The sequence below is a fragment of the Peromyscus leucopus genome, chromosome 6, assembly GCF_004664715.2.
Source record: "Peromyscus leucopus breed LL Stock chromosome 6, UCI_PerLeu_2.1, whole genome shotgun sequence".
NCBI lineage: Eukaryota > Metazoa > Chordata > Mammalia > Rodentia > Cricetidae > Peromyscus > Peromyscus leucopus.
This window is the reverse complement of record NC_051068.1, coordinates 66891974-66917071: the sequence shown is the minus strand read 5'-3', so window position 1 is coordinate 66917071 and position 25098 is coordinate 66891974. Positions and strand designations below refer to the sequence as shown.

General features: G+C 40.5%; 1 protein-coding gene across 2 annotated transcripts in view; it reads right to left on the bottom strand.

Moving 5' to 3' along the window:
• The window catches only part of Ash1l (ASH1 like histone lysine methyltransferase), a 152671-nt gene that overhangs the window by 55900 nt on the left and 71673 nt on the right, over nt 1-25098 (bottom strand). For both annotated transcript variants that reach the window (XM_028890773.2, XM_028890771.2), the window contains exons 6-8: nt 14383-14562; nt 8686-8780; nt 364-437 (exon numbers count right to left, since the gene is read on the bottom strand). In XM_028890773.2, coding sequence (XP_028746606.1) covers nt 364-437; nt 8686-8780; nt 14383-14562 — 349 coding nt within the window. The remainder of the gene's footprint in view (nt 1-363; nt 438-8685; nt 8781-14382; nt 14563-25098) is intronic.

The window sequence follows — 25098 nt, the reverse complement described above, 5'->3', positions numbered from 1 at the left end:
TCTGTTTGTATGTTTGTTGTTTGTTAAGTATTTGTTAGCAGTGCATCTTCATCTTTCTGAGACCTGCATAAAATACAATTCTTACAGCACAAACTCTTTGCTACCAAAACAAAAGCTCAGAATAAGAACAGAAGGTTGGCCAGGGAAGCAGCAACTTACTGTAATTACAAAGGATGAGAGAAGGCAAGGAAGGCACATGAACTATGTAGGAAAATTCATTGTTCTTTCTTAGTCTCTAGGTTTGATAAGGACAAGTCTCAGTATATCCTAAGATATGAGAAGGAACCAGAGCAAACAAACTTGCACTCCCTATACCCCAACCTCACCACTTAAAAAGAAACCTGGTAAAAGAGGCCTTTGTACCTGATTGTGTTTCCACTGCCAGAGGATGTCGTAGGGAAGCTGGAAGTCAATTCTCTTTTGTCTTAGGTACTTTCCTGGGGGGAAAAAAGTCAATTTCAAGAACTATTCTGATAAGCAGTCCATATAGAGACAGCAAATAGTCATATGCAATATAGCTATGAATACACCCACACAATTTTAATTTTTGGGGGGTGTCTTTTCAAGACAGGGTTTCTCTGTGAAGCTCTGGCTGTCCAGGAACTCGCTCTGTGTAGACCAGGCTGGCCTCGAACTCAGACATTTGTTTGCCTCTGCCTCTCTAGTGCTGGGATTAAAGGTGTGCGCCACCACTGCCTGCTTGCGAAAAATATATTTTAAATTTATAGTCATCTCTAGAAAACAAATTACAACTGCAATCTCTAAGTCACTATGAAATTTAATGAACACTAAGAACGTTTTGATTATTAGTTACAATCATAAAGTACCTGGCACTTGTTCTGCTTCATTATTACACAAGCTTAATGCTACAAAAAAGGGGAAACTGGGCTGCAGGGAAGGCTGGGTGGCCAAGGGCTCTTGTTGCTCTTGGAGAGGACAGGGTTCACAACCATTTATCACTCAACTTTCAGGAGGAAGCCGATGCCCCTTCTGACTTCTGCAGACACCAGGTATACATGTGATGCACAGTATATCCACGCAGACAAAATAATCATACACATAATATCAACAACAACATCTAAAACTATTAAAGTGGAAGGGGTGGAAATCCAGAATGGCTCATGAATAAAAGTTACTTGCGCCGGGCGGTGGTGGCGCACGCCTTTAATCCCAGCACTCGGGAGGCAGAGGCAGGCGGATCTCTGTGAGTTCGAGGCCAGCCTGGGCTACCAAGTGAGTCCCAGGAAAGGCGCAAAGCTACACAGAGAAACCCTGTCTCGGAAAACAAAAAAAAAAAAAAAAAAAAAGTTACTTGCTATCAAGCCTGACTACTTGAATCTGATCCCTAGACTCACATGCTAGAAAGAGAGAATGGACTCCCTACAAATTGTTCTTTGTCTTCTATGCAGCATTGTGGAACACGTATTCCCGCACATAAAACTAAACAACACAATAGAAGGATAAGTGAAAAGATCATCCTTGAGTTTATATAACTGAAGAATATATGTCATCCAGCATGATGGTTCCCAGAATCCATGCTGGAAGGAGAACCAGCTCCTCAAATATTGCCTCTGACTTTTTAATATATATATTTTAATATGTTATTAAAATATATCATATATTTTAAAATTATATTTTACAATTATATATTATATAATTATAATAATAATTAATAAAAATATTTTTTGGGGGGGTTAGAGACAAGGTCTCTCTCTTCATAACCTTGGCTGTTCTGGAATTCAGAGATCCACGGGCCTCAGCCTCCTTAGGACTAAAGGTTTGAACTACCTTGGCTACTCTGTTATATGTACACTGAGACACTTGCATGCCAGACTCAGAACACAGTTCACACATACAGACACAAACATAGGCGTACAAACAGTTAAGGTGTGAGGAGAAGAAGAGGAGAACATGCAGGGGACTGGGGAGATGGCTCAATGGTGAAGACTGCGCTCCCTAGAGGGTCTGAGTTTGGTTCCAGCACCCACGTCCGGTGGCTCACAACTGCCTGGAACTCCAGCTTCACAAGATCTGACAGCCTTTTCTGGCTGCAGAACATGCAATACACTCACACAGAGACACAAATACATAATTAAAAAGAAAAAGTCTTGCTGGACGGCGGTGGCACACATCTTTAATTCCAGTACTCGGGAGGCAGAGGCGGGCAGAGCTCTGTGAGTTCGAGGCCAGCCTGGGCTACGCAGTGAGTTCCAGGACAGTCGGGAGTGTTGCACAGAGAAACTCTGTCACCAAAAACAAAAGAAAAGAAAAGTCTTTAAAAAATAAGTACACCCATTTTGATCCCAGCTCTTAGAAGGCAGAGGCAGCAAGATCTCTTTGAGTTTGAGGCCAGCCTGGTCTATACAATGAGTTTCAGGACAGCCAGGGCTACACAAAGAGGCAAAAAAAAAAAAAAAAAAAAGGACATGCGAATTTAAGATCCATTAACCTATTTTCTACATATTGAACCACTACTTTCTTTTTTTTATATATATTAACATAATTTCTTTACGGATTCTTTGGGAATTTCACATCATGCACTCCAATCCCACTCATCTCCCAGTCAGTCTGCTGTCTACCCTTGTAGTCTCCCCATCAAATAAATAAGTAAATAAATAAAAAACGAAAGCCCCAATGGCTCCTCCATCTTTCCCACCTCTCCCCACACACTCCCTTGCTGTGGTGGCAGTACAGGTGCGGTGCGTCATGACATTCACCCTTTATCTCAAACAGCTTTGGTTGTAAATGTTCACTGGAAGGAGCTGTTGGCCTGGCTCAAGGCCTCTGGCTTCTGGCACACCATCAATCCTGCACCCTCACGGAAACTTCTCTAGGATATCCTCCTGTTGTCCAGTGTCATGGAGATCCTGTGGCTATGGTTCTGCAGTACTGGTCACTTCATGCACTGGGGTAGATGTTGGGGTGAGCCAGCTCAAAGCCCTGGATATGAGCCTGGGTGGTAGCTGAGTTGGTCAGTTCTGGACTCCATTGGTACCATCTCCCTCAGGCGGGGGTCAAGCCCAGCTCTCCTATGGCCCCTGGTGATAACATGGCCCATAGACAACAGCACTGAGCTGCGGTAGGACCATAGACCCATACATGTTCCTCAACTGCAATTTGGGCAGCATGTGACGGCACCATGGCTTCAGCTGGCAGCGTAGGCCACTCAGATTAGCATGGCCTGGACATCATATGGCCCCAGGTGGTAGCGCAGGCCACCCCTACCAGCCTGTTCCTCACAGCCCTCACATCTTCAGTTCTGCTTCTCTCCACAGTACACGAACTGCTCTGCTTCTCCTCCCCCATTTCTCCGCCTAATACCTGTTCATTGTAGTGGCGACCGCCTGCTTGATTTTCTTCTTTCTCTTTTGGTGGCTGTCCTGGAGCTTATCAGGCTGGCCTTGAATTCAGAGATCTACCTGGCTCTGACTCCCAATGGCTGGGATTAAAGGAATGCGCTGCCACCACCCCCAAGCCAGAACGACCACATTCAAAGACCCTCTTTACCTTAACAAGGCTTTTCCAACGTCCTTACTCTGTAATGATCTTTTGTCCTTTCAACTTCCCTCACCAAGACCTAATTTTTTTGTTTGATGACATATACATTTTCCTATTTTGTATTAGGCTATTTGAGCTTTCATTTGTCCCTACGCCAGCAGTTCTGACTCAGAATAGTGCTCTGCTGACTCTAGAGGATGTGACAGGTCAAAACTACTTCAATGACATTATGGAGTTGTTATACACCTTGTTCATTATGCCGATACTGACACTAATTATGTAAAGCAATGCGAGGTAAAACTGATTACAGTATAGCCCATAATGATCTCTAGCTCCTCCTGCCTTAGCCTTTTCTTCTTCTCTTTTTTTTTAAGATTTATTTTGTGCGCAGTGGTTGTTTGCCTGTATGAGGACGCCGGATCCCATGGAACTGGAGTTGCAGACAGTTATGAGCTGCCATGTGGATGCTGGGAATTGAACCCGGGACCTCTGGAAGAGCATCCAGTGCTCTACCATTTTCCCAGCCCCCTGCCTTTACTTCTTAAGTGCTGGTAAAGTGTATCCAGCCAAGCCCAGCTACTGAGTTTTTTTCATTGCTTTGCTTCTTTTTTTCATCAAGATAAATCATAAAGTCTCTTTTTTAGCTCAAGCTGGAAGGCAGCAGCTAGATGCTGCTGATCTCCCTGCATGCACCACACAACTGGATTTTAGTAGCTCAATAGCTAATACTTAACATTTTTTTTAATTAAAAAAGATTTACTTTACTTGCTTGTGTGTGTATTGTTGTTTTTGAGACAGGATCTCTTAATGTAGCCTGGCTATTCTGGAACTTGATACGTAGACAAAGCTATCCTCAAACTCTCAAAGATCTGCCGGTCTCTGCCTCTCGAGTATTGGTATTAAAGGCGTGTGCTACCATGCCTGATTATATGTTTGCTGTTGTGAGTGTGAGTATATGCCATGTGTGCAGATGCCCGAAGAGTCCGAAGAGGTGTCAGATCTCCTGGAGCTAGAATGACAGGTGGTTGTGGACACCTGACACAGGTGCAGGGGACTGAACTCACATCCCCAGGAAGCGTTCTTAAACGCTGAGCCGTCTCTCTAGCCACCAATTACTTACATTTAAACGTTTACTTTTATTAAGCTTTCTCTCCCTCCCCTTTCTACCTTGCTATTTAGTGTGTGTGTGTGTGTGTGTGTGTGTGTGTGTGTTTGTGAATACACCCCATAGTGCATGTGTGGAGGTCAGAGGACTACTTCAGAGTCAGTTCTCTGCTTTAACCATGTACATAGATCATGGAGACTGCAAGGAAGTCATCCATCAGGTTTGGGAGCAGGTGCTTTTAGTAGTTGAGCTTACTGCGCCCCCAACCTCCACCCCAAAACACACACACACACACACACACACACACACACACACACACACACACACACTTCCCCTGTGTAGCCCTGGCTGTCCTGAAACTTGCTCCTAGACCAGGCCAGCCTCTAACTTGATTCGCCTGTCTCTGCCTCCTGAGTGTCACCACTGCATGGCTCCTGCTGACTTTTAATACTGAGAGTAACCTGGTCCTAAGAAGAGGGAACAAATCTTTTTTTTTTTTTTGACACAGGGTCTCACTATGTAGTCTTAGAACTCACCATGTAGACCAGGCTGGCCTTGAACTCACAGAAATTTGCTACCTCTACTTTCTGAGTGATGAGATTAAAGCCATGAACCACCATGCCTGGCTTTACTTTTTTGAGGCAAAGGGAACAAATTTTTTTATGAGAACAGTTGATTTTACTACATGCCAGTAATACATGTTTTCTCTAGAAAATGTAAAAAGAGATAGAAAACTTCTGAAGTTCTTTAAAAAATGCTTTACCCGAGCTAGGCATTGGTGGCGCACGCTTTTAATCCCAGCACTCCAGAGGCAGAGCCAGGCGGATCTCTGTGAGTTCAAGGCTAGCCTAGTCTACAGAGTAAGTTCCAGGAAAGGCGCCAGAGATACACAGAGAAACCCTGTCTCAAAACCAAAAGAAAAAGTTTCTAGCCAGGCAATGGTGGCACGCACCTTTAATCCCAGCACTCTAAAGGCAGAGGCAGGTGGATTTTGGAATTCAATGACAGTCTGTCTGGTCTACATAGTGAGTTCCAGGACAGTTGGGTAAACACAGAGAAACCCTGTCTCAAAGTCAATTTCTAGCCAGGCATGATGACACCTGACTTTAATCCCAGAATTTGGGAAGATGAGTGAGTCTCTATGAGACGAGCGCTCTACAACGGAGCTAAATCCCCAACACCCCCCACCCCAGTTTTTTTTTGAAACCCTCATTCCACTCTGGAACTTTATGAGCCTGGTCTCCACTGTCCATATTTCTCTTGTCTTTAAAGCTCCTGCATGAATAAATAAGCTCGGCTTCCAGCATGCCAGAGCTTTTTTTTTTTAGCCCAAAATATCAAGCTCTTCTACAGTCTAGCCCAAAAACAGTTCTGGTGTTTTTGTTTTGTTTGTTTGTTTTGCTTTTTGTTTTTTTTTTTTTGGAGACAGGGTTTCTCTGTATAACAGCTCTGGCTGTCCTGGAACGCACTCTGTAGCCCAGGCTGGCCTCGAACTCACAGAGATCCACTTGGCTCTCTCTGCCTTCCAAGTGCCACCACGGTCTGGAGGAGAAAACAGTTCTAATGTCTAAGAACCACATGGTCAGGCTCATCACAGCAACTGCCCCACTTTTTTTTTCACTGTTTCAAAAGTGATTGGTTGGCTATTTCTGGCTCCTTAAACCACTCACAGGTTTTCCTTGCTTTCCTTACCCATCTAGAGCAGCAGTTTTCAACCTGAGGGTCTCAAATCCTTTGGAGGTGTATATTAGGTATCCAGCATATCAAATGTTTATGCTACAATACATAACAATAGCAAAATTGTGGGTATGAAGTAGCAATGAAATAATTTTATGGCTGGGCATCAACACAACATGAGGAACTATATTAAAGGGTCACAGCAGGAGGCAGGTCGAGAACCACTGTTCTAGAGTCTACAACAGTAGTACCTATCTATTCAGCCCACTTTGTTGTCTATAGTGCTTTTTATTGCAACCTATCTGTAGTCTTTCAAATGAACCATATCCTCATTTACTGTAATGCAGACTTGACCTACAGGTTCTTCATTAGGCAACCACATATCCATTTATTTATCATGTGTGGGTGCATATGTGGGTTTATGTGTGCCACTTGTGTAAGGTATCAGTGGAAGTCAAAGAGCATCAGATCTCCTAGAACTAGAGTTATAGAAGTTTATGTAACACCTGATATTGGTGCTTGGAACCAAACCTGGGTCCTCTGACAGAACAGCATGCTCTTAACTGCTGTGCCATCCATATCCCCCAAAGGTAGCCTGTGACCATTGTTTTTTCTTTGTTTGTTTTGAGATAGGGTCTCATGTAAGCACAGCTGGCCTGGAACTCAATAGGTCTCTGCCTGCCTCTGACTCCCAAGAACTGAGATTAAAGGCATGTGCCACAATCATTGCTAATTGAATAGACTCTCACAGACCTCTGGTTCCTGACGTCTAGTGCGTTTGCTTTCTGTATATTCTGCTCTGCCTGCATTTCAACTGAGCTATCCCTACTTTGCTTTTCATCTCTATCTGAGAGGAATTGTATTTCAATCTGACTATTGGAGATTTTGCCATCTGAGAACAAGTTGAACACATGTGGCATAGTTCAAGACCAAGAATGCAATCCTTACGCTTGAATGATATAAACATCATCCACTTGCATCTCCTAATACTTAACAAGCTCAATTCATCCATCTTCAGGTTGTGGTAGAAGGTCTTCTGTGTAGGAAATTTTATACTCTTAACAGTCACAGTTGTCATTGCATACATTAGACAGAGAGCAAGGTGAGTACTTCTAGGGAAGCCTTGCATCAGCTCTGGAGACTCGATCCCACGAAATGGTGAGGTGGGTACTAGGAGCAGAGTTCTGGTTTGGAGGTCAGTTTAAGAAGATATAAGGCAAAGCATTTTTTTTTTTAATTTTTTTTTTTGGTTTTTGAGACAGAGTTTCTCTGTAGCTTTGGAGCCTGGCAGAAACTGACTTTTAATGTGCTACAATTTTGAAAACTTTGCAGACTTCTAAAGTTGGACTGAATGTACTCTACATTATAACATGGTCATGAGTCTATGGGCCAGGGCAGTAATTTAGAAGTGATGTCTGTATAGCTGTCAAGGTGGCAAGTGGTAGAGTCAGGACATCAGTGTTCGTTTTCAAGTTGACAGGATGAAGACTCATCTGAGAGACGGGCCCTTAGGCATGCCAGCTGGGAACTATCTTCATTACATTAATTTAATGTGGAAAGACCAATTTTAATTGTGGGTGGGATTGGCACTGATGGACTGCATCCTTGGTAGACAGTGAGCAAAATAAGGCCTCGATCCCTCATACTGCTTTTCCTAGGGTACTTATCACAGCAGTAGAAAAAGTAACTAAGACAATCTGCCATTCCTTTCCTTGAAGCCAGATATAGAAATTAATTTCTAAAAAGGGAGATAAAGGCTGGCAGTGGTATGCAGCCTATAATTCCAGAATTTGGGAGATAAAGTCAGGAGGGTCAGGAGTTCAAGGTCAAATCTATCAAGCTGAAACTTGTCTAGATTATATAAGACTTTATCTTAAAAAAATAAGCAACAATAAAAAGTAAGATCTACCTAAAGAATGTCCTTGATCAATTTTAGCTTAAAATGATGTCCCAGGAGAGCTACCGAAGATTCTCATTTGGAATAAAAGAAACAATGACCATTACTTAGCTAACCCCATGATAAAAACGAGAAAAGCAGGGTTGAGGTATATATCAATGATAGAGTGTATTTTTCCCCTCCCTCCTACATTTCATACGGGCCTTATGTATCCCAGGCTAGTCTCTAACTCACTGTGTAGCTGAGGATGTCCTTGTGTTTCTGATTTAGTTTACACCCCTGGTTCCTGTGGTACTTACTGGGGATCCAATCCAGGCTTTACTCTTGTTAGGTATACACTCTATCAACTGAGCTACAGCCCCACATCCTTGATGAGAATTCTTGGGAATTTCTTATAAATAAATAGTAAAGAATTTGAATCCAGTAGAACAAAGAACACAGGCACTTCTCCTAAATTCAACACACACAATTTATTCTTATTAATGAATTATGTGGACTCCGTACTCACCAACATGAATTGGTGCTGGGAATAATCCATATTCATGCTCTCCTGGAGTATACTCCAGCTTCTCTTTTTTTAATTGGATTAATCGGCTCTTTGGGCTGTGATGAGGAAAATAAGAAACAAAGGCAATTAAATTTCTCCCCAAGGTCAAATGAAAATAGATTCTATCTGGCAAGATGGCTCATGTTGCAAAGGCACTTTCCATCAAGACTGACAACCTGAGTTGGATCCCTGGGAAATCTAGTGCTGTGGGATGTCTTTCTGTATGTTGTGAATATGTGTTGTTCTGATTGGTTGATAAATAAAGCTGTTTCGCCAATGGTGAGGCAGAATAAGGTTAGGTGGTACATTCCAACTGGAGAGAGATTAGGAGGAAAGGAGAGGCGCGCAGAAGAGATGCCAGCCACCTCGAGGAGAAGCAAGATATGAAAGTACTGGTAAGCCACGGCCATGTAGCAACTTATAGATTAATAGAAATAAATGGGTTAATTTATAGGAGCTAGCTTTCAACAAGCCTGAGCCATTAGGCCATACAGTTTGTAAGTAATATAAGCCTTTGTGTGTTTACTTGTCCGAGCGGCTGCGGACCAGGTGGGACACAGAAAAACGTCCAACTACACTCTAGTGTTGAAGGAGAATCAACTTCTGGAACTGTCCTTTGTCCTCAACATGCATGTGTGCCAGCCCCTTTCCAAGAAATAAACAAAAAGGAAAAACAATGGAAGCCCAAAAAAGTACTTAAGAAAGTCCTGGGCTAGAGAGATGGCTCAGCAGATACAGCACTACCTGCTCTCTAGAGAGGACCTGAGTTTGGTTCCTAGCACCTATGTCTGCAACTGGCAAGACCTGGTAACCTCCTCTGGCCTCTGCAGATGCTCTCATGCACCTTCAAGAACCTGTAAATGTACATAACCCCCTTTAAAAAGAGGTTCTTTAATATTTTTCTAAAAATTTTACAAAATGAACTTACATTTCAGATCTAATTTTACTTTTTATTCATTTAACAACAGCCCTGGCTGTCCAGGTAAGATGGTTTGTAGCCCTGACTACCTAAATTCAATCTCTGGAGCTTATAGTGGGAGGAGAAAGTTCTCACCTCAAAGTTATTCTCTTTCTTCCACAAATGCACACGGTCACTTGTACTCATGCAGACACATCATACGAAAACATAACAAAACAATAAGAATTATTAATTTTATGTGTGTTTTGTTTGTATGAATATGGGTGTCACACAAATGTCTGGTGCTTGCAGAGGCCAAAGGATCCCCTGAAATTGGAGTTATAAATGGCTAAAAGCCACCATGTGGGTGCTGGGAACTGAACTCAGGTCCTCTGTAAGATCATTAAGTGCTCTTAACCACTAAGTTCTTTAGTCATTCAAGATAATTTTAAAATTAATTTATGATTTATTATCAGTATATGTTGAGTTTATATACCATTTGCTCCAAAGCGGGCCTCCAAAGTAGCAGTGCTTGTGACAATATTGTTAACAGAAGCCCAAACTTCGCCATCCCTCAGGATTCTCATAGGCAGGTTTCTGTTTACCAGGAAGAACACTCCTTCCCTTATCTTCACAGACAGTAAGTGGTCAACTACATCAGGTAAAAGGGTATCTAGCGCTCAGCTAATCTGCACAGCCTTCACCCTGCTGATTATCATAGAAAATCTGAGTACTTTCCAACCAAGTTGCTGTTTTCTGCCCCAGAAATAGCCTTAGCATTTTGATCCCCAATAAACTGCCTTTATTCTCACAGAGTGGTCCAGTTTGGTGGTTTCACTATGCCCTCTCTGACATACACCTATTTTATATGTATATATACCTGGGGCCATATAAATTTTTCTTGGGTAAAATAGGGTCATGAGTATAACGAGCAGGCCTGTGCTGAACACTCTACAAACACACAATGTTCCAAGCTCTGGGTCTCAGATCTAATCTTAAAGGTTATCCTTTTCTGCTATGTTGTCAGAGCATCACCACTTTAATTTTATTTTGTGAGACAGGGTCTCACTGTGTAGGCAGCTCTAGCTACCACGGAACTTCATATGTAGGCTAGCCTCAAACTTATCGAGATCCACTGCCTCTCAAGGGATGGGATAAGAAAACTTTAAAAATATCCACTGAGGGCCGGGTGGTGGTGGTGGTGGTGGCGGCGGCGGACGCCTTTAATCCCAGCACTCAGGAGGCAGAGCCAGGCGGATCTCTGTGAGTTCGAGGCCAGCCTGGGCTACCAAGTGAGTTCCAGGACAGGCACCAAAACTACACAGAGAAACCCTGTCTCGAAAAACCAAAAAATAAAAATAAAAATAAAAATAAAATAAAAATACCCACTGAATCAACTGGCTGACTAAATGACTATTTCAGTTTTTTTTTTGTTTTTTTTTAAGTTATTTAATTAATTTTATTTAGAAATTAAATTTAAAAATGGGGAAATAGGAGATTATTATAAATTAGAAGTTATGAAATCCCAAAGGTCACATCAGGACCCAGAAGACATGACTGCAATGCTTAAAGGTTGAATTATTATGGTTGGTCACTTGCAAGGTTAAACAGGCCGTTCCAAGGAAGCTTTACTACATGGAATTTGATGAATTTACTGAGGCAGTTATGGAAATAAAGTTATCATCAACACATGTAGAGGTTCTTCATTCCTCAAACACACCAAAACATATTTTTAAAGAAAAATATGTAGGGCTAGGGGAGAGTGCCCAGTTGATACAGCGTTTGCCTGTCATGTATACAGTCCAGGGTCAGAAAGATCCCTAGAGCAGCACCCCCCAGGCTTTGGGGCATACACCTATCCTTCTAGCTCTTCTGAAGTGTAGGCAGGAGGATCAGATGTTAAAGGTCATGTTTGGCTTGATAGTGAGTTCAAAACCAGCCTGCGCTACAATGGAACCCTGTCTCAAAATAATTTAAAAGAAAGTTACTAACTAATGCTTTGAAATCAAAATTTGTTTTGTTTTTAAATAAAAAAAGTGAATTCAGGCCAGATGTGACTGCTCATTCCTTTAATCTCATCAATCTGACATAAGGCTAGTTTTTAACTTTATATCATGACTACTGCCTTGGTGTTTAAAAATCTGTACCCCTCCCCACTCAAAGACAGGGTCGTATAAAATTCTCCTTACTCAGCCTCTTGCAGGACTGGCTTATAGACAAGCCCAACCATATCCAGATTATGAGGCACTGGAAATCAGACTTGGGATTTTCAGCATAAACAATCTACCAAATGAGCTACATAGTCATCCCAAAGCCTTTTAATTACAATATACACCTGTGATCTCAGGACAGAGTTTGGGGGGCTAGTATGTTTACACAGACAGTTTCAAACTCTGTTTCAATACAGTAACAAAGGTTACTTATCAAGAAACTATGAAGGACAGTTTATTCACTTGGCAACTTAATCAATGAAATTCCAAATACATTTACTTATGTAGACAATGCTATTTAACTTCCTTTTTGGGTTTTATGTAATTTCTTTTTTCTTTTGTTAAAGAAATGTCTCACTACAGAGCCTTAGCAGGCCTAGACTTAATTATATAAAGAATGTTGTCCAGGCAGAGACCTATTGGGCCTTCATGAAAAACTCTCCCCTTTTGATGCCAATGGGGATTGAGAGCCCAATATGGCCAGCCTTGGCAAGCATTAACGTAAGCCTAGGAACTGTAGCCATGTGGTTGGATTCTACAGAAGGTAATGTATGGTAACTGCTTTTTCAAGTATGTTTGAGAACCTGTCACCCAGATACCTTGGAGATTAAGGATAACCCTGAAGGTCAAACTGATCTCCATTTGTTAACAGTAGAATGCCTGATAAGCCTTTTGATTTTCACAATCCTCTTCAAGCTGGTTTAGTACCTACTTTTCAGGAGGGGCTCTGTGCAACATTTATTGGCCTCCTGAAATTCACTTAGGCCCCTTTGAAGATACCTTAAAATTTGTGAGCCTGAATGTAGCCATTATGAGACCATTAGTTCTGCTCCGTGTGAGCTGCCTGTTTTTTCTTTATGGTTCTTAGTTGTTCTTTTGCAGAGCTGCCAGCTTAAGTCATGCTGGGATCAAGAAAAATGGGCCTTGGCAGTTTGTGTTCCTGGAGTTGTATCCATGCCAGTGGATGCCCATATGCTCCAGAAGAGAATTTGATGTCGCTACTGCCGTTATTGCTGTTATAGCAGTGTTGGCCACCGCTGCTACTGTTTCTGGGGTTACCATTTCATAATTGGTTACTACAGCTAGCACAGTGAAGACCCTGGCAGCAAAAGTAGCTACCACAGTTAATTTTTCATTCTACTGGGCATGATAAATTTAATTCAATAGTTATATACAGTTAGATTGGCTTTGAAAATTATAAATTTATAAACTCAAGATCCATTTGCATTTGGGATACCATCTTACAAGGACTCTAATTTGCAATAAGGCTCGTTAAGGAAGGGAATGGCTCAGTTGCCTTTACCCTACTGGCTATGGATGGGTTAAGACTTCTGTTGGTCTTTTCTGAGTCGAACACACAGTTTGCAAAGCCAGCACCACTTTGAGATCTTTGGCAGCAATTAACTTTGCAGCTCACACATGATTGAGCCTGTATGATAATGAGTATTGAGAGATGGGTAATGCCTGAGGGGCACTCACCAACCTAAGACAGAGCGCCGGTGGGCCTGGGGAGGTGTCTCCATGATGGGTAAGGTGACCTGCTGTCATCCCATGCAACCTAAGTCAGAAGCTCATTTTCTAGTAAAAGGGGGACCTGTAGGGCCCTGGCCTGTTTTTTGGGTAACTGTTGCTTTGCTCGCTGACCTTGACCTTGATATCCTCCCTATTCTAATTCCCCGCTGGGTTCCACCCTCCTGAATGCTTAAGGGAAATTCCTTGTCTGTGTATCCTGCATAAAGGGCGTTAACAGCTTAGATGCAAGACTGAAAACATCAGTAGTGAACTTCTGCCCTCTGGGGTTCTCCCATTGTGCTATAAGCCTGTATTTAAGACCTCCTCCCTCCTTCAATAAACGACATTGGGGGCGGGGAGAAAAAAAAGAATGATGTCCTTGAACAAGTGGCAATCTTCCGGCCTCTGCTTCCAGAGTGTGGGGATTCAGGTATACACCACCACACCTGGATTTGCTTCTTATTTTTAAACAACAAAAGGCATGGTTAGAAGCCAATCATCCAAATGTATAAAATGGAACTTAGAAGAGAGGCTAAACATCAGGGATGATAATTATAACCATACAACACAGTGCAGCATCCACAGTGAATACTCAGGTACATACGACTGTTACACATATTACACTTATATAATGTTACACATAGAATACATATTACATATATATAACGTTATATTGGTTTTTGATAGTAGAAAGTACTTTGTTCAGGCTCAGTGGATTGGTTTTTGTTTTTCTCTTTTTCCCCCCCACCAGGCAAGCTTTATTTATTAAAGCACAAATAAAACATCATCACATGTCACTACATATGTGCCAGCTCCAATTAAAAAATAAAACGAAACAGGGTCTCATGTAGCTCAGGCTATCCTCTACCTCACTATATAGCAGTGTCAGGCTCAGTGGTTAAAGGTGCTTGCCACCTAGCCTATGAGGACTGACATGGTAATAGGAGAGAAGAGACTGCACTACACAAATGCAAGAACAATCTAAAGCCATGGTGGACACTAGGGATTAGAAGATGTAAGCGCTCAGTCACCACTTACTCTGTAGTTTTGTAAACATCAGAGTACAGCCCAGCTCTCTGGTACTTCTTCTTTGGAGGGCGTGGGGCTTTCTTTTCTCGTGGGATGAGAGCCAGCACTGGTTGCAAGGTACTTTCAGGTTCAGAAGGTTCGGCAGGGGTTTCAAGAGGACTGGGAATTTCAACTGGTGCTTCTATAAAGCTAGGGAAAAAAATTAGTTTGAAGATGTTATTTTGAGAATTACACACACACACACACACACACACACACACACACACACACTTGTTGTTGTTTTTGAGATAGAGTCTTGGCCTTGAACTTGCTATGCAGTCAATAATGGCCTTAAACTCCTGATTCCTCTGCCTTCTATTCCCATGCACCGACACAGGCATTACAGTCATGCTTCAGACATGTTGATGCCCACCACTATTGCCAGAGGCAATCACCGTTCTATGAGCTGGAGGTCAGCCTGGTTTACACTATAGAGTTCTAGGCTATCCAGAGCTACAGAGTAACACCTTGTCTTAAAAAAGAAAAAAAAAAAAAAAGAAAGAAAGAAAAAAAGGCTGAGTGGTGATGGCTCACAACTTTAATCTTAGCATTCAGGAGGCAGAGGCAGGCAGATCTCTGAGTTCGAGGCCAGCCTGGTCTACAGAGCGAGTTCCAGGACAGCCAGAGTTACACAAAGAAACTCTGTTTGGCAAAGAGGGGGGAAGGGGGAAGAACAACACACACACAAAAACAGAAAAACGGAAACATCAAGGCACATGGGTGTAGTGATTAGTGCCTTTAAGCTTAAGAAGTTGAGCAGAGGGATGGAGAGATGGCTCAATGGTTAAGAGCACTGGCTGCTCTTCCAGAAGATCCAGGTTCAATTCCCAGCACCCACATGGCAGCTCACAGCTGTTTGTAACTCCAGTTCCAGGGGATTTGACAGCTTCATATAGACACACATGCAGGCAAAACACCAATGCAAATAAAATAAAACCAAATAAATTCATTAAAAAAAAAAGAGGTGATGCTGAAGGATAAGGAGTTCAAAGTCATTCTTGGCTGCACAGCAAGTTCAAGGCCACCTTGTCTCAGAAAACCAAAATCATAGCAGTCAGGCATAGTGACTCACACTGTCATCCCAGCACTCCAGAGGCTAATGCAGGAAGATGTCCATGTGAAGCTAGCCTAGCATACAGAGTGTGACTGTATCTAACCAACAGTAACAACAAACATCTTCAAAGTAAGCGTGGTGGCAATCCAAGTCTATAAAGAAAAACTATTACCTAGGTTGAGGCAAAGTGAAGTCAAGTTTAAGGCCTGTTTGGACAACTTATTGAGACCTTTTAAAAAAAAATTCACACACACACACTTTTTTTTTTTTTTTTTTTTTTTTTTTTTTTAATGTAAATGGCCTCAATTCACCACTAAAAAGATAACATTAGTGGGCCGGTAAAATGGATGAAGAAACAAGAATCAATTCTACTTTGTCCCCAAGAGGTCAACTTCCTCAGGAAATATATGAAAAAGGGCAATAGCAAAGAATGGAAAACAAACTGACAAGCAAACAGAAAACATTAACAGGGGTAGCCAGCCATATTTCGGACAAAGTAACTTCAAACCAAAACTATTAAGAGAGACTAAAAGGGACACAACAAATTAATAAAAGGGCCAGGTGTTGGTGGCGCACGCCTTTAATCCCAGCACTCGGGAGGCAGAGCCAGGCGGATCTCTGTGAGTTCGAGGCCAGCTGGGCTACCAAGTGAGCTCCAGGAAAGGCGCAAAGCTACACAGAGAAACCCTGTCTCGAGAAATCAAAAAAAAAAAAAAAAAAAAAAAAAAAAAAAAAAAAAAATAATAATAATAAAAGGAACAACTAATCAAAAACACTTATACAACAAATACCTGAGCCCCTAATTTTATAAAACAAGCACTAAAGACATAAAAGGCCACATAGGTACTGACACAATAACAGTGGGGACTTCAATACTTCCTTCTCAAATTTAGAGAGGTTTCCAAACTAAAAACAAGGAAAGGAACATCAGAGCTAAACATAATGCAGATCAGTGGTTCTCAACCTTCCTAATGCTGCGACCCTTTTAATACGGTCGTGGTGACTTCCAATCATAAAATAATTTCATTGCTACTTCATAAATATAATTTTGCACCAGGCGGTAGTGGCGCACGCCTTTAATCCCAGCACTCAGGAGGCAGAGGCAGGTGGATTAATGTGAGTTCGAGGCCAGCCTGGTCTCCAAAGCAAGTTCCAGGAAAGGCGCAAAACTACACAGAGAAACCCTGTCTCGAAAAAAACCAAAATATATATATATATAAAATTTTGCTATTGTTATATATATATTCAATGTAAATCTACAATATGCAGGATATGTGATATGCAACCCCAAAGGGGTTGTGATCCACAGGTTGAGAACCACTACTGTAGATGAACTGGACAAAACAGATATATTATAGAATATTCCACCCAACAGATGTGGAATACACAATTTTCTCAGCAGTACATAGAACCTTCTTCAAAATAAATACATCATAGGACACAAGTCAAGTGTCATCAATTACAAAAATACTGAGATGATAATTTCTTATGTCCTATCAGACTATAATGTGATAAAACTAGGAATCAAAGTAAGAACAACTATAAAAACCACAAAAATATCTTAATGTGGTTAAACAACCCATTTATATGAACAAGGAAATTTAAAAAATTCCTAGAGACAAATGATAATAAAAAACAACTTATCAGAACTTCTGGCATGTAGTCCAGGTAGTCCTAAAACAAAATATATAGCCATAAGTGCTCATATTTAAACATCTAGGAGGAGGCTAGAGACAGGGTTCAGTAGTCAAGAGTATGGGCTACTCTCGGAGAGGATGCAGATTCAAGTGCCTGCATCCACGTGACGGCCGACAAGAACCTCTAACTCCAGTCCCAGGGGGTCTGACACCCCTCTGGCCTCTACGAGCTCCAGGCACGCACATGACATACATGCAGGCAAAACGCTCAGGCATCTAAGATAGTAAAAAAATTCTGAGATAGCAAATAAACAACTGACAATGCACCTCAAGTGTCTTGAACAACAAGCAGCCAATCCTAAAAACAGTAGACAGCAAGAAATAATAAAGGGAAGAAATTAATTAAATACAGATTAAATTGTCACTGAAAACGTAAGATTGACAAACTTACTAATCTGACAGAGAGGGAGAAGACATAAATTAACAAAAGAATGTCATTACAAAGACTCCAATGAAAAAAGAATGTTATTGAGATTACTATGAAAATTTATAATCCAGCTGGGTGTAGTGGCACACACCTTTAATCTCAGCATTTGTAAATCCAAGGCTAGCCAATCTCTGTGAGTCTGAGGCTAGCCTTGTCTATGTAGTGAGTTCTAGGACAGCCAGGGCTATATACTGAGACACTGTATAGAAAATAAATACATAAATAAAACCTATAACCTAAAAAGCCAGATTGTGGGCGCCATGGGCCCTGGCTCCCGACTGTGAGTGGCTGCGGCCTTGCTTGCTGACCTTGATCAGATGTCCTCCCTATTCAGATTCCCTGCCGGTATCCACCCTTCAGAATGCTTAAGGGAAGTTCCTTGTTTGTGTATCCTGCATATTGGGCGTTAACAACTTAGATGCAAGAATGTAGAACATTGGGTCTGGAATGTAGACCATTGGTAGCGAACTTCTGCCCTCCAGGGGTTCCTCCATTTGTGTTGTAAGCCTGTATTTAAGGTTTCTTCCCTCTTTCAATAAACGGCATTCGACATCCAGTCGTGGCGAATGACTCGCTGTCTCTTGTCTCTATTTTTAATCCGCAGCCCTTTGCTCAGACATGGTAAATGGGTGTCGGTAATGCGGGCGTTACCGCTACACCAGATAACTGAGAAGAGAAAATTTTCTGAATGCATCTCTATCATAATTAAATACAGATGATATAAGTAACTTAACCCATTAAAGCAATGACATAAAAGCTGTAATTGAAGCATCCCTTCCATTCAAGAAAAGCCCAAGACCAGACAGAGTCACTGCTGTAGTCTACTCCAAGGAGATCACATACCAATTCTTAAACTTTTTCTACAAAATAGAAAGAACCCTACCAAATCCAATCTATGAATAAAGTATTATTTTGATAACAAAACCAGATAAAGACAGACATACAAAAGAAAACTACAGACTAATTCTTTGATGAACAAAGATGCAAAAATTCTCAACAAAACTGGGTGCTGGTAGCACACGCCTTTAATCCCAGCACTTAAGCAGAGGCAGGTGGATTTCTGTGAGTTTGAGGCCAGCCTGGTCTACAAAGCGACTTTCAGGACAGCCAGGGCCACACAGAGAAACCCAGTCTTGAAAAAGAAAACCAAACCAAACCCAAACAAAACAAAACTCAACAAAATAATTTTAAACAAAACCAGGAACACATTAAGATTATACAACATAAAGAAATGGGCTTCACAGCAGAAAGTCAAGATTGGGTCAACATACAATAATCAGTAAATGTGCTATACCATATAAATAAACTTAAGAACAGAAACCACCCACATAATATTTTCAACTGATGCATCTGACTAAGTTTAACATGACTTTATGATAAAAAGTTCTGGAGACGTTAGGAACAGATGAAACATACCTCAAAATAATTAGGTTTATATACAACAAACATTGCCAACAGTTAATGGAGACAAAACAGCATTTCTTCTAAATCAGGATGTGCACTTGCCCCTCTCTTATTTGACACAGTGCTCAAAGTCTTAACTATAGCAGTTAGACAAGAAAAGGAGATAAAAAGGATAAAAATAGGAAAGAAAAGGGTCAAATTATACTGATTTATTTTTAGATGACATGATTCTTTACTTAAAAGACCCTATGGAGTCTACTAGAAAACTCTTGGTCTTAACAAACACAGTAAAATTACAGGGTACAAAATCAGTATTAAAAAAAAATAACAACAGCTTTTATATATACTAACAATGGACTCTCAAAAAAAGAAGTTAGGAAAACTGTCTCATTTGAAATAGCTCCAGGCCAGTGTGGTGCCCTATGTCTTTAATCACAACTCTGGGAGGCAGAGGCAGGAGGGTTTCTGTGCATTCTAGGCCAACCTGGTGTACATAGTGAGGGCTAGGTCAGCCCAGTTTACATAGTGAGTTCCACGACAGTCAGGGCTATGTGGAGAGACTGTCTCAACAAACAAACAAAACCTCCAGAGAAATTATATGTTTAGTAATATATTTAAGCAAAGAACGACCTTGTGCTAGATAGTTTTATGTCAACTTGACACAAGCTAACATCATTTGAGAGGAAGGAACCTCAACTGAGAAAATGCCTCCGTAAGATACAGCTATAGGACATTCTCTTAATTAGTGATTGGTGGGTGAGGGTTCAGTCCATTGTGGGCGGTTACACCGCTGGGCAGGGGGTCCTGGGTTCTGTAAGAAAGCAGGCTGAGCAAACCAGGATGAGTAGCACTCCTCCATGGCCTCTGCATCAGCCCCTGCTTCCAGGTTCCTGCCCTGCATTGAGTTCCTGACCTCACTGCTTTTGATGATGAAGAGTGATGTAAGTGAACTGTTATATGGAACTGTGAATCTAGGGTCTAGCATATGTGAGGTAAGTACTTATATTGAGGATGATTAGAAATTAATCCACTGCACTCTTAAATATTTGAGACAGATTTCCTCTAGGTTCCTGCCTTGTTTGAGTTCCTGTCCTGACTTCAATGATGGACTACAATGTAGAAGTATAAGTCAAATAAACCCTTTCCTCTTCAAGTTGCTTTAGTAATGATGTTTTATTACAGGAATAGTAACCCTAACTAAGAGAGACTTCTAAAATGAAAACTTAAAGACACTGAAAAAGGAAATCACAAAGTGGCACATGCCTTTACTCCTAGCACTTGGGAGGCAGATGCAGGTGGATCTCTGTGAATTCGAGGCCAGCCTGGTCTCCAGAGTGGAGTTCCAGGACAGCCAGGACTACACAGAGAAATCCTGCTTTGAAAAAGAAAAAGAAAATCAAAGAATATATTAGGTAATGGGAAGATCTTCCATGCACCTGAATTGGCAGAATATTGGGAAAATTGTTAAATTACCAAAATTAATTCACAGGTTTAATGCAATACCTAATCAAAATTTTGGTGTCACATTTCACAGGTTGTGAAAACACAATACAAGAATTCATATGGAACCAAAAAGGACCATGAAATAGTCAAAGCCCTGCTAAGAATTTTTAAGAACACTGTTGAAGGCATTATGATACTAGTCCTCAATTTACACCATAGAGGTGTAGTGATAAAGAGCCTGGTGATGGCATAAAAATGGACAGGTAGACCAAAGGAGTAAACTAAGGACCCAGAAATAAAATGACGAAGCTAACCCACATAAGTTCTGACAGAGGAAGTAAAAACACACATTGGAAAAAATACAGTCTATCCAATAAATGATGCTGGCCAAACTGGTTATCTAATGACACAGAATAAAATTAGATTGATGTCTTATATCTGGCACAAAAATTAATTCAAAATGTATCGAAGCCCTTAATTTAAAATCTGAACACTGAAATGTCTAGAACAGCAGTTCTTCATCTATGGGTGGCAACCTCTTCATAAGCATTGCATATCAGATATCCCATTATCAGATATTTACGTTATAATTCATAATAGTAGCAATATTACAATTATGAAGTAGCAATGAAAATAATTTTATGGTTGGAGTCACTACACTATGAGGAACTGTATGGAAGAGTTGCAGCATTAGGAAGGTTGAGAACCACTGGTCTTGAAGAAAATAAGGAACATTCTTTAAGACACTGCACAGGTAAGAGTTTTCTGAATAGAACGACCATTGCATAAAAACTATCCCCAAATTTAAATGAAGTTTCTACTCAGCAAACCAACTAGCAGAGCAAAACAGCCCACAGAATATGAGAATATTTTAACAAGCTATAGCAATTTATAACTACTCTGAAATGCCATCTCATGCCAGATGGCTGTCATCAAGGACTCTGACAACAAATGTTAAAGAGGATGTAGAAAAAGTCGAACCCTTATTCACTGCTGATGGACGCACAAATTAATACAGCCATTATGGAAATCAGTTTGGAGATTCCTCAAAACATTAAAAAACAGGACTACAATATACCCCAGCTATTTTAGTACTGAGAACAGACTCAGAAAGCTCAATACCCTACCACAGAGATCTTAGCATGTCCATGTTTACAGCTGCTCTATTCAATGTAGCAAGGGAATGCAACCAACCTAGTTGTCTGTACACAGACGACTGGATAATGAAAATTTGTTCACATATAAAATGCAATACTATGAAGTGTTAAAGAAAAATGTAATTACAGAATGTATAGATAAGTGGATGGACTTAGAATATGCAATAGTAAGGTCATGTTCTTCCTCATATGTGGATCCTAGCCTATAATAGAAGTCTTTCTCTGTCCCTCTAGTCAGTGCCCAAATGATGACATGGAGACTTATTCATTATGAAAGCTCGGACTATAGCTTATGCTTGTTCCCAACTAGCTCTTATAACATAAATTAACTCTTAATATTCATCTACATCTTACCATGTGGCTTTTTACCTTTCTTTCATAGAATGCAAGAATATGTCTGACTCCCGCCGGGCGGTAGTGGCCCACGCCTTTAATCCCAGCACTTGGGAGGCAGAGCCAGGTGGATCTCTGTGAGTTCGAGGCCAGTCTGGGCTACCAAGTGAGTTCCAGGAAAGGAGCAAAGCTACACAGAGAAACCCTGTCTCGAAAAACCAAAAAAAAAAAAAAAAAAAAAAAAAAAAAAAAAAAAAAAAAAAAAAAGACTATGTCTGACTCCCTCCATGTCTCCCCTGTCCCTCGATTATCTCCTCCTACTTCCTCTCTCTGCTCAGAAGTCCTGCCTATACTTCCTGCCTAGCTATTGGCAGCTCAGCTCTTTATTAAACCAAGCCAGTAATATATCTTCACACAGTATATATATATATATATGTATGTGTGTGTTGTGTGTGTGTGTGTGTGTGTGTGTGTGTGTGTGTGTGTGTGTGTGTGTGTGTGTACACATTAGGTCCAGAAGAACATGTAGAGAGGAGAAAAGGGGTAAATACTAGGTGATAAGGAAGAATTGAAGGCAGGAACAGACACTTGAGTTCTGAAAAAAAGATATAAAGATAGTTGTTTTTCTAGTTTTAGCTTTGGAATAATTTTTTGTTTTGGGTTTTTATTTGTGTGTGAGGGGGAGCGGGCATAAAATATATTTGACAGTTAAAGTGTTAAACCCACCAAGTTAAAACTTCTCTTTGCAACAGACAGAGACCATTACAAAAAAACCACCACTGATCAAAATTAAGAGTTTTGGAGCCCAGTCATAAAGGATACATCTACAACACAAGTCTTATACCCAGTGCTCAGGGATCATCTGATGTATTTCACTTGTATTACATCTTTTTAAGTTTATCTAAAAATTAATTAATTAATTAAAAAAAGTTTATCTAGGGCCAGCAAAATGGCTCAGCAGGTAAACACCAGCTCTGCAAGCCTGATAACCTGAGTTTAATCTACAGAAAGAAGAGAATTGACTCCACAAAGTTGTCCTATGACCTCCACATGCATGCTGTTACAGCACAAGTCCACATGTACACAACATACAACAGCAATAATTTTTTAAAAATGTATTACTATTTAAGACTAATTAATAAGTCATTACATATAAAACTGCCTTTTTAATTAACCACTTGTCTACAGATAAAACTTTGTTGTGTTTCTGCCTTTTGTTTAATGTAACAATGAATTATAAACACTGGTGTTTAAGTACACTCTACTTTGAGTAGACCCCTAGGGTCAGAACGGCTTCGTCTTATAGTACAGAGGTTATAACTATTTTTTGATGAACTGTCATAGTATTTCCCACAGCTATGTAACATTTTACATTTTCATCAGTATTGTGTAAGCATTTGAATTTCTCCTTGAAATCCCCAATACTTTTCAGTCTTTTATCCCTAATCAATGTATTTAATATACAGTATAATGGCCACAGAGTATTAGTACTTCTTTGTGGTTTTATTACTCATGCTGAGCATCTATTTTGTATATTCCCTCTGGGAAAATGTCTATGAAATTCCTTTGTCAATCCCAAAGTGTTTTATTTTTCTTTTTGAATTTCAGAAATCTTTAGCCAATCTAAACTTTAGTTAAGTTTATCTCAATCTTTGGAATGTATGTCCACTGCTTTGATCATACCCTTTAATGCACAAAACATTTTGTACATTAAAGCACACAAATTTTGACAAAAGCCAAGTTCTTTATATTTTTGATCATCAAAAATCATGGCAAAATTCAATGTCATGAAGACTTTCCCCTATCTTTTTTGTCCAAGCATAGTATAATTTTGATTTCATGATTAAGTCTTTGGTCTACTTTGAGCTTTTAAAAATAGTATGTGGATAAAAAGGTCCAACTATTTTTTATTTTACATGTGGATTACCCAGTTTTCTCATTAGTAAGGGAATCACTTCCCCTCCAGTGTGAGTGACTAAACCCAGGGCCTCTTTTCCTAAGAAAGGGTCTCAAGACTATGTAACCAAGGATGGTATTAAACTCAAGATTCTCTTGATTCAACCTTCCAAACTAGAGTTGCAGATAGCCATGAGCCACCAAGTGGGTGCTGAGAATCAAATTTGAGTCCTGTGCAAGGACAGCCAGGGCTCTTTACCGGTTGAGCCTCTTTTCTAGCTCCTTTTCCACTGTTCATGTTTGTTTGTCTGTGGTGTATGTGTACATGTATGTTATTTTTTGTGAGTATGGGTGTGTGTGTGTGCAAACGTATAAAGAGTCCTGAGGTTGATATGGAGAATCATCTTCACTAGCTTTTCTACCTTTATCAATAAAGCAGGGTCTCTCCATGTAACTGAGACCACAATAAAATGGAGAGTATACCTACCCAGCTTGCTGAGGATCCCTTGTCTTCACTTTCCAAGACTGTAATTACAGGTGGGCTGCCATGTTTACTCAGCATTCATATGAGTTTCTAGGGATCTGAATTCTGATTGCAAAGTAAGCATGTTAACCCACAAGCTAAGTCCCCAGTCCCTATTATTAGATTTATTTTTTAAGGCAAGGTTTCTGTCTCAGTGCTGGGATTACAGGGTTAGTTTATCATTTCCAGCTTTGCTGTATTTTGTTTTATTTTTTTAAAGTAATTTTAAAATTTTTAAAATTTTCAGTATAAATAATTTATTTTTAGTTAATATGCGTGCATGATAAGCACTGGATCCCCCAAGAGCTTGAGTAGCAGTCAGTTGGCTGGCGTGGTTGCTGGGAACTGAATGTGGCGTCTCCAGCAAGAGCAGCGTGTGCTCTTTAACCGCTGACCCCCCTTCTAGCCTCATTTTTTACATTTTGTCAAATTATTTTCCTTTATCTATTAATATGATGACAATTTTTTTCTTTAGCCTATACATTTATTTCAAATGTTAAGCAAGCTGTGCAGATATGGGCTATATCTCACCATGTTAGGAGACTTATTTCTTTTCACTGCTATCCAACCAGCCAAATGTTTCTACTCCTGTGTCTGAGATTCTATTTCATGCTCCTGCCAAACACCAATGTCTTCTGCTACCTGTCACATCTGTCAACTCTTCACAGCAGTAATGCTTTAAGTGCTGCTCAGGGGACATATGCATTAACATCAGGCGTGGAGCTTGTTAAATGAACATGTCAGGGTTGGGG